The sequence below is a fragment of the Trichechus manatus genome, unplaced genomic scaffold, assembly GCF_000243295.1.
Source record: "Trichechus manatus latirostris isolate Lorelei unplaced genomic scaffold, TriManLat1.0 scaffold00065, whole genome shotgun sequence".
NCBI lineage: Eukaryota > Metazoa > Chordata > Mammalia > Sirenia > Trichechidae > Trichechus > Trichechus manatus.
Window position 1 is genome coordinate 9125141 of NW_004444001.1, and position 10953 is coordinate 9136093.

Sequence of the window (10953 nt, forward strand, 5' to 3'; positions counted from 1 at the left end):
CAGCCACTGCGCACGCGCCCGCGGAAGTGGCGGTAGCCTTGTGACGGTTGCCACTCGGTGGGCAGAGCTGGCGACGGAAGGGCAGCGGTGCGCAGGCGCATCAACCGCCCTTCACGGTGCGCGCGCTGTCTGATCATCTGTCAGAAGGGATTGCCGTTTAGCGCCCGGTCCTTGGCTGAACCCCTCCCAGCTGTGAGGGCGCCTGCCCGGGCAAGGATTCGTCGCGACCCTTGGTCCATTTTTTTGTCGTCAAGGGGAATAGATCTCTCTCTAACAACTGTACTGGTCATGGAAAGGCGACAAGATATTCAAGACTCTTGCATCTTCATTTAAGTGGAAACCGAACTCAGCAACTGCGGCTTCCCCGGTTGGCAGTTCTGTCGGGTGTTTTATCACGTCGGTAAGAGAGTTTAGAATTGTCCATTAGCACTGTTTTTAGACTTTTCATGCTGCCTTGGCTATTTGTTTTATGATCTAGCAGTGACTGGTAACAAAATTAGGCCCGAAGTTACGTGAAATAGAAAAGTAGTTAGGGGCCTGATACTGTCCTCTAAGGGATTTTTCTTTTAGGAAAAAAAAAAAAAATTCTCTATAGCTCTTAAATCTCACTCTTCACTTGTACTTCTTTCCTGGATATGTCATCACCTTATAGTCACCAAACTTGTTTTGCACATTTTGGGATAAATCGAGATATTTAAAGATGAACAGCTGCAATTATTGAAGGTTTGTGTGGTATTGACAATTTGCTAGATACACGATTTCAAAGTAGCATAATCGTCATTCCCAAAGCATGGTTTTGGCAGAGTGTGTTTCATTTTCCATCTCTAAAAAGCTCTTGCTTTCTTCAGCAAAATATATAAATCTCAACAGCTTCATTAACTGTTAAAGTCTGCATATCTGTTTTTGTGTTTGTATACTCAGTAAAATGTTCACTAGGCTTAAATCGCTGCTTCCTATTCCTACTCCACTTCTGATATTTGTATCTAATATGATACTTCGGGCTGTTTTTTGTTTCAATGCATTTACTGTTTTTATTCAGGCTTTATCTGTTCCAGCACTACACAAAAGCCAATACAAGGTAAAGGGATTTCTGACATGTTATGATTTTTAACTTGTACATATTTAAAGTATCATATGCTGCCTGTTTTTGAATGCCTTGGATACTCTGATTTTCTTCATTCTTTGTTCTTTCCACTTCTTCCAGCTTTGTAGTTGCGTGACGGTTTTTTTTTTTTTCCCAAGGTGAATGTTAATTTTTGACAAACTTTTTTAAGAATACAGTTGGGTGCTTGCTCAAGTGTATAGCCTGTTTGTCATATTTAAATGATGAGTTACTGGTGTTTGTTTCCATAGGTATCTTATTTACTTTAGGTTAGCAGTTTCCAAATTCTGCTGCATATTAGAATCACCTAGGGGAGCTTTTAAAAATCACAATGCCCAGAAAGCACCCCATGCCAATTAAATTAGAATGTCTGGTAGTGGAAACCAGACATCAGTATTATTTAAAGTTCCCAAGTGATTCCAATGTGCAACAAAATTTGGGAGCCACTGCTTTGCTTTTATTCCTTCTTCCAGATCAGCAACAATGTTAAATGGTAACATCAGTCTATACCCACTCTCAAATATGAAAGGTGTGTTTTTCCAGTCTACCATCCATATCTTTGTTTATATATGTGTATCTGTGAACAGTATGCAGTATTGCTTCATTTGTGTTCAAAGTGTATGTGAATGGGTTGAAAATCACCATTAGAACACTACAATAATAGTTATTACAGTAAGATCCACTGATGAGTGCTAAAACTAGTGGTGAAAGTTTGAGGAGAAATAGGATATTTGCATAGTCTCAAAGTATCTCCCTCAAGATGTTCATGAGTTACAAAAGGAAAAATATTAACTTTATGGTGAGAAATCCCCCAAACACTACCTTATTGTTGTTGTTAGCCATCTACAAGTTGGTCCTGACTCGTGGAGACCCTGTGCACAATGGGATTGGATCATTGTGATCCATAGGGTTTTCATTGACTGATTTTCCAGAAGTACATCACCAGGCCTTTCTTCCTGGTCTGTCTTAGTTTAGAAGCTCCACTAAAACCTGTTCAGCGTCATAGAAATACACAGGCCTCCACTGACAGATGGCTGTGCTTGAGGTGCACTGGCTGGGAATTGAACCCAGATCTCTTGCATGGAAGGCAAGACTCCTGGTTTGATACCCGTAGAAGAGCTTGCCAAAAAATGCATAATCTCAGTCTAAACATGGGAAAAGATCAGACAAACCCCTACTGAGACATTCTCAAGATAACTGACCATTACTCTTCAGAAGTGTCAAGGTCATGAAAAACAAGGGCTGACTGAGGAAGTGTCACAGATTAGAAGAAACTAAGGAGACATGATGACTAAATACAGTGTAGGATCCTGGATGGAGTCTTGAATCAGAAAATGGACACTTGTGGGAAAATTTGTGAAATCCAAGTAAAGTATATAGTTAATAATATTATACTGATGTTCATTTTTTCAGTTTTGATAATTGTGCTATGTAAAGTGTTAAGATTAGGGGAAACTAGGTTTATGGAAACTCTACTATTTTTGCAACTTTTCAGTAAGTTTAAAATTGTTTCAAAATAAAATGTTAAAATGTTTATATGAATGTTATGATGTCATATATCATTTTTCTGCTTCTCTTTTCCCTGAATTTATACTTGCGTTCTAGCAACTAGATTAGCTGTTGGCTCTATTCCCCTATTGATGTATATTGTGGTTTTAATTTGCATTTGCCCATGGCTAATGATTTTGGGAGCCCTGGTGGCGCAGTGGTTAAGAGCTTGGCTGCTAACCAAAGGCTGTCAGTTCGAATCCACTAGCCGCTCCTGGAAACCATATGGGGCAGTTCTACTCTGTCCTATAGGGTCGCTCTGAGTCAGAATCAACGTGATGGCAACGGATTAATGATGTAGAACCCATTTTCATGGGCTTATTGGATGTTTGTATATCTTCTTTTGTTAAGTGTTCATTTCTTTTTGGGGGTGGGTATTTTTAGGCCTTTAATTATTATCTTCCTAAAACTGTACCAGTTTATTCTCCTGCCAGCAGTATATGAAAATGCTTATTTCACTCTTGTTAGTTCTCAGTATACTCATGGTAACTCAATGATGGAAAAATGGATAGGTATCCTTTTGTGTGTGTGTGTGGTAAAATACACACAACATAAAATTTGCTATTTTAACTATTTTCAAGTGTACAATCCAGTGGCTGTAATCACACTCACAGTGTTGTACAATCACCACCATTTGTTTCTAAAACTTTTTCATCGTTCCAAACAGAAACTCGGTACTCATTAAAGAATAAGTCCCTATTCTCCTATCTCCCCAGCCCATGGTATCTGCTAATCTACTTTCTATCTTTGTGCATTTGTTTATTCCAGATATTTCATATAAATGGGATCATGCAATACATGTCCTTTCGTGTCTGGTTTAGGTCATATAATTCTATGTGTAACTGTTTGAGGAGCCACCAGTCTATTTGCTACAGCAGCTGCACCATTTTACATTCCTGCCAGCAATGGATGAGGGTTCTAATTTCTCCACATCTTTGCCAATATTTATTATCTTTTTTGTTTTTTAAATAATAACCATCCTAGGGGGGTGTGAAGCGGTATCTCATTCCCGGGTTTTAATTTGCATCTCCGTAATGACTAATGATGTTGAGCATCTTTTCATGTGTTTATTGGCTGTTTGTCTATCTTCTATGGAAGAATGTCTATTGAAGTCTGTTGCCTGTTTTTTGATTGGGTGGTTTATTCTTTTGTAGGAATTCTCTATACAGGATATTAAACACTTATCAGATGTATGATTTCCAAATATTTTCTCCCGTACTATAGGTTGTCTTTCCACTTTCTTGATAATATCCTTTGGTGCACAAAAGTTTTTAACCTCAATAAAGTCCAATTCATCTATTTTTGTTGTTGTTGCTTGTGCTTTTGGTGTTGTATTTAAGAATTCATTGCCAATAGGTATCATTTCTAATTGTCCATGAAATGTTGTTTTACAGAAAAATGGCTACCAGCTACCCTGGACAGGATCGAGTAGTTGCTCTGGTGGACATGGACTGTTTTTTTGTTCAAGTGGAGCAGCGGCAGAATCCTCATTTGAGAAATAAACCTTGTGCAGTTGTACAGTACAAATCATGGAAGGGTGGTGGGTATGTATCATTGTTATTGTTATAATCATCAATTACTATTTTAATCTATAGGAATATATGCTAGGTCTTATTTTTGAGATCTCTGAATTGCTGTGTTTATGACTGAATGGTGGCATCTATGACCAAAAAGTTTGTACTGTTATATGTTTATAGCCTATTTATGTTGTTAAGTTTCTATTTGTTTTTTTTTGTCAAAATATAATCATGTTTTTCTGTTCCTCCTATTTTTCTAACCTTAGAATAATTGCAGTAAGTTATGAAGCTCGTGCTTTCGGAGTCACTAGATACATGTGGGCAGATGATGCTAAGAAGTTATGTCCAGATCTTCTTCTGGTACAAGTTCGTGAGTCCCGTGGGAAAGCTGACCTCACCAAGTAAGAAGAAAAGGTTATTCAAAGGGGAATAGAAGAGTTGGAAATAATATTCCACGTGGCTAGGAATTGGTGTTTCACATGTTTTGTGTAAACAATGCCTGAAAAAGTTCCCTTTGGTCAGCCATCTTGTCTCTTTGAAAAGAAAAGAAATTTTGATATTGCGGTTCAGGAATGTTTCAGAGCCATTATAGCCTATAACAGTTGCTACCCTCAGCACTGTTTTACTTCCCTAATTGTTTAAAAGTTGGTTGTTATAATTAAAACTGAATATCTCAATGCTTAGGGGACACTGAGCTTCTATTAAGGATGATGGTATAATTTAGGAATGAATAAGGGTGATGGTTAAACAACATGATGAACATAATGTCACTGAACTGTACATGTGAAGATTGTAGAAATGTCAAATGTTATGTTACATATATATTTACCACAAACCACCCCCCCAAAAAAACTGAATACCAATTCCCATGGTTTCAAGCCAGAAGTTTAAAGTGTTAAATAATTAAATTGACCGTGAAACTAAAAGTTTTTCCAGGGAAGGCTGAGTCAAACTGATACTCTAGTACAATATCTAAAATTATTTGCCAGAATTGAATAATCTCAAAGGAGATTACCTTATTTTTGAACCTAGCTGTCTCTCCCCAAATTTTAGAAGTTTAGCTTTGGAACAGAGACTGTATAGGCATAGCTAAGTCTGAGGTAGTCACAAGCCCCAGCCATTATAATAATCCTAATAGCTGGAATGTATTGAGCACATATGCCAGGCATTGTGTTAAGCTCTTTATCATCAATATCTCTTTTAAATCTCACATTATTATAAGGTAGGTACTAGTACTATCCATTGCCATCGAGTTGATTCCGACTCATAGTGACCCTACAGGACAGAGTAGAACTGCCCCATAGGTTTTCCAAGGCTATAATCTTTACGGAAGCAGACTGCCACATCTTTCTCCTGTGGAGCAGCCAATGGTTTCAAACTGCTGACCTGCCAGTTAGCAGCCGAGCTCTTAACCAGTGTGCCACCAGGGCTTCTTTAGGTACTAGTATTACTCCCCCTTTATTGATAAGGAAACAAGTTTAGAGAGGTTAAATAATTTAAGTTCACTCAGCTAGGAAGTAGTAGATTGAGGATTCAAACCTATTTTAGACTCCAGTATTCACGTATTCACAGTACTTTATACTGTGTGGTATGGTGTGGGGGTCATGCTTTGATTCAGAACTTGAAATATTCCTAAATTCACTTATGAATTAGAAATCTAATGATAGAGTGGTATAGCCACTCAACATTGGAGTTATTGCCAGAAAAGAAGATGAATTTGTAGATTAATTACTTAAGCACTAAAGCAGGATTAATTCAGTTAGTGGACATATGCTACACTGCATTGGATAGAATTTTGTGCTGGTGTAGACAATGTAATTTCCCTGAAATATATATTATTGACTTCAGAGTTTGATTCTGAAAATCCATACTACACCAGCTTAAAACTGAATCATTTGGTTTACTCTTAAAATCTTCCTCAAGCAGCGAATAAAGGCAGTTTTAGAAAATTGACAGTTGATGACAACTAACAACAACAATTCAAAATTATTTTAATAATTAACTTGAGAGACGAGATTATAAAAATATTATTTGCAGGAACATATATACAGTAAGTATATATACTAAGTACTTTGTATAAAGTTACTATCATTTATTTTAAAAAATACCTTGGGGTAATTTGCCTCAAGAGGCTGTGAAGGAATCCCAGTTCTGCAATAGAGCATCCTTTTCTGGCTCAGTATGTGTGTGGGTATAGTCCCCTTTCCACACCCAGGACTGTTCTCCTCCTAGCCCAAGTTAATGATTAAAAGAAAAAAAGCCAAAGTCTTTCAGTAATTTTCTCATGTGAGAATGTTTTAAAATAATTAACATTAGTTTTCACAGGAGTCTTATGAAGAGGTACAGATATTTCCATTTCTATGGTAAATGAACTAGGTTCAACAAGAACAAAGAACTTACTTTAAATTCCACAGCAAGTCCAAAGCAGAGCAAAGAAAATATCCACATATTGCTATAGAAAACTAGTTATTTAGGACCAGAAGAGCTGCTTATTATGGCTTTATGGGTCAGATAAAAGGTACATGATTAGGTTGGTATCCCCTGGGCAAGACTGTCTGCCTACCCAGATGGATCACTACATTCCAGACACTTCAGCTTGATAATTTGAATGTTAGTATATCCAGAAGTGATCACACTTGACGGTGTATGTGGGGCAGGGGAGGGGAGGGGAGAACCAGCTCCTATGTTAAGCAAACCCACTAGTGACTAAAGTATAAAATCCATAATGTCATTTATTAATTTATAATGAGAAATATTCTGAGGAAGACCAAACACTTGAGTTCATTGATCAGTGCAGTCTTCCTTGTAAGTTACCTCTTGTTTGAAGACAAAAATAGAAGCAGAAGACTGCCTGGTAAATATATGAAAATAACAAAAGGAATAAGTGACAAAAATAGAAGCAGAAGACTGCCTGGTAAATATATGAAAATAACAAAAGGAATAAGTGATCATACTAAAATGCTTTCTAGTAAAACTTGTGTGAGACATTTCTTTCCTCTTTAGAGAGATCCTTGCCATGTAGACATGTTCATGGTCTGGATGCTTTCTACCTTGATAGTGCTGGAGTCGCACTAAAAATATCTGCCTCAATGGTTCTTTCTTTTCTTTGCTTCTGTTATTGACCATCTGCCTGCCTACTCACCCCTTCAGTTGGCTTACTGTCTGGTTTCTGTCAAGCCATGTGTCTCTTTAAGGAGACTTTGCACTGATTATGTATATTATTTTATTGTTCCATTATGGGGGCAACAATCTCATTGTTGCCTCCATTTATTGCTTACACCTATGATCCGTATACTTCTTAGGTACCGGGAAGCCAGTGTTGAAGTGATGGAGGTAATGTCTCGTTTTGCTGTGATGGAACGTGCCAGCATTGATGAGGCTTTTATAGATCTGACCAGTGCTGTACAAGAGAGACTACAAAAGCTACAAGGTCAGCCTATCTCAGCAGACTTGTTGCCAAGCACCTGCATTGAAGGGTTGCCCCAAGGCCCTACAGCTGCAGAAGGGACTGTTCAGAAAGGTACTTCCATAGCATCATATTGCCTCTGCTTCCTGCCTTTGGACCCTGCTTTGCTTGGTCATGATGATCCTTCTTGGATTGATTGAAAGGAAATTTAAAACTCTAGCCTGAATGAATCACAGAGACTCATGTGGAAGGATGCACAAATTCTCTCATCTTTCGAAGTACATGGATTTTGAGAAGCTATGAAAGCAAGTTTCTCTTAGGTATAATTAGAGCAGGTTAATGTTATCAATAGAAGACCGAATGAGCATTTCTGTCATTTGTAGGTTGACTTACATTATTGTAACTTGGTTTCTTAATTGTAAAAAGGGTGAGAAATCTGGGGGAACCTGAAGTACAAGGAGTTCAAGCCATTCAACATTTCTGATCAGTTCCTAGCATATTATTACCAGTGGGCTGCGCAAGGCCCCTCTCATTTTATTTTACTTTTTTTACCCCTCATAGTGATTCCTACACTCCCCATCCCACCCACATTCTGGCACCCAATACTGTATTTGATACATCTCTTTAGACATGTATTATAAATTACACATGTTGCTTTGTGTACATGCTTTTTAATTTACAAGATGGTGGTGTGCTATATAGATCTCATTATTTTTCTTTCAATGGTGATTTTAGAGATCTACCCATATGGCTGTATTTATGTGTAATTGATTGCTTTTACTAACCAAAGGCTTGGTGATTTAAATCTGACCAGCAGCACCATGGAAAGAAGGTCTGGCGATCTACTTCTGTAAGATTATAGCCATTGAAAACCCTATGGAGCACAGTTCTCCTCTGACAAACATGGGGTCCCCATGAGTCGGAATCAACTTGACGGCAATGAGGGGAACTATAGCATAATATTCCATAGTATGGATCACCATGTCTACAGATCATTCTCCTAGTGATGAACTCATTGGTTGCCTCTAGCTCCCTACTGTTTGTGTGATGAATGTCCTCATTCATCCTCTTTTGAACCTATGCAAGGTTGTCTCTAAGAAATGTTCTCACAAGTGGAACTGCTGGGTCATAGGGTATACATATATACCTAATTTCACTAAGTACTACCAAATTGCTGTCCACAATGGCTGTACATAAGAGCTCTTGTTTCTTCCATATCCTCATCAACACTTGGTATAATCTAATATTTAAAAATATTTGCCAATATGATGGTTATAAAGTGGTATTTTGTTTTAATGTACATTTCTTTGATTACTAATTTGAGTCGAGCATCTCTTCATATATTTATTAGCCAGTAGAGTTTCTGCTTCTGTGAGTTGCTTATTTATAATCTTTGTTTATTTTGCCATTGAATTTCCTGCCCTTTTTTTTTTTTTTCTATTGATTTGCAAGGGTTCTGTTATGGATTGAATTGTGTCCCCCCAAAATATGTGTTGTAAATCCTAACCCCTGTACCTGTGGTTATAATCCCATTTGGGAATGAGTTTTCTTTGTTATGTTAACAAGGCAGTATTTAGCATAGGGTGTGTTTTAAGTCAATCTGTTCTGAGATAACAAAAGAGTAGATGAAGCAAGCAAGCAAGCACAAACTTAGGGGAAGATATATGCTACATGATTGCCAAGGACCATCCCCAAGAGTGGACACAGAGAGAGCCTTCCCCTAGGGCACCCTGAATTCTGATTTCTAGCCTCCTAAACTGTAAGAAGATAAATTTCTGTTTGTTAAAGCCACCCATTTGTGGTATTTCTGTTATAGCAGCACTAGGTAACTAAGACAGTTCCTTGTAGATTCCTAATTGTTAGTCCCTTGTCTATTTTTGAATTGCAAATATCTTCTCCCAAGTCTGTAATCCTTCTGTTAACTTTGCTTCTAACTGTATGTGGTTGGACAGAAATTCTTACTTTTAGTCTATCAGTTTTCACTTTAATAGTTGTGCATTTTGAATCTCGTTTAAGAAATCATTTTCTACTAGAAGTTCACAAAGATATTTCCCTACATTTTCTTCTAGTTGCTTATAGTTTACTTTTGGGTCTTTTAACCATGTGGTGTTCACCTTTTTTATTTGATTTAAGATAGGGAGCCATCTTAATTCTTCTATAGTGAACCAGTTTTCCCAACACTTATTCATTAAACAATCCATTCTTTCAACTTCCCATATACACATGGTTCTGTTTCTGTAATATTCCGTTAAAGTCTGTCTGCTTCTGCTCCAGAAAAACACCGTTCTTATTAATACTGTTTGTAGTATGTCTTAAGAGATTCCCCTTGCCATTGAGTGGATTCTGACTCATAGTGACCCTATGTTCTAGGGTAAAAACATCACAAAATTTAATAAAGCAAAAAGAAAGGTTTTATTCAGCATATATTCAAAGAGGCAAAAGTTGGAAACAGACAAGCATGCTGCCAGAGCCATGTCTGCCTGAATCCAAGGAAATTACAGAATAGACAAAAGTGGGAAGACGGACAAGCATGCTGCTACAGCCATGTCTGTCTGAGTCCGAGGAATATTACAGAATAAGCAAAAGTGGGAAAATGGACAATCGTGCTGCCAGAGTCATGTCTGTCTGAGTCCGAGGAATATTACAGACTAGGCAAGAATGGGAAAACGGACAAGCATGCTGCCAGAGCCACGGAACATTACAGAATCATCAGTATATATTAACATTACAAATGGGCAAAACCATTGAAAGCTTCACCTTTTCACAGATTGGCTACAAACTATTAAGTCACCATGAGTCTACATTTTGAATCATCTTTCTTAACCATCATTGGTACAGGTTTCAGTAACGACAGTCAGGAGGGTCTTCATTGGTCCACAAATCTTACTATTCACTAAATGCTGATAGAAAAAGAGTGGAAAGTATGTGGGTCTTTTGTGCTATGTTTTATGATTTGTTTCCATGAAAGGTTCCATAAAAGATGTTTTCCAAGATTGTCCTAGTTATTGTCTTTATACCTCAGGGCACAGTTATGTGTCCTTCTGAGTCCAGCTCCAGCTGGGTCCATTCTAGGACAGGGAATAATGTCTCCAATATTATCTCCTAAATCACTTATAGGACAGAACAGAACTGCCCCCTCTAAGGTTTCCAAGATGTAATCTTTATGGAAGCAGACTGCCATATCTTTATCCCGTGGAGCAGCTGGTGGGTTCGAATCACCAACCTTCTGGTTGGCAGCTGAGCAGTTAACCACTGCACCACCAGTGCTCCCTCTGTAAAGATTACAGCCTTGAAAAACCTGTGGGGCAGTTCTGTTCTGTCCTATAGGGTCACTATGAGTCAGAATCTACTCTATGGCAACGGGTTTGGGTTTGGTTTAC

At 37.9% G+C, this 10953-nt stretch overlaps 1 protein-coding gene across 2 annotated transcripts in view; it reads left to right on the top strand.

The window, feature by feature from the left end:
- The first annotated feature begins 123 nt into the window (after positions 1–123).
- Positions 124–10953, top strand: part of POLH (DNA polymerase eta) — a 34551-nt gene continuing 23721 nt past the window's right edge. Inside the window, exons 1-4 of one of the 2 annotated variants that reach the window (XM_004379498.2) lie at positions 124–400; positions 4045–4194; positions 4434–4568; positions 7470–7687. In XM_004379498.2, the coding sequence (XP_004379555.1) occupies positions 4049–4194; positions 4434–4568; positions 7470–7687 (499 nt within the window). In that variant the 5' untranslated portion in view covers positions 124–400; positions 4045–4048. Of the gene's footprint in view, positions 401–4044; positions 4195–4433; positions 4569–7469; positions 7688–10953 lie in introns of those variants that run through there. The other variant, XM_012556451.2, reaches the window with a different exon arrangement.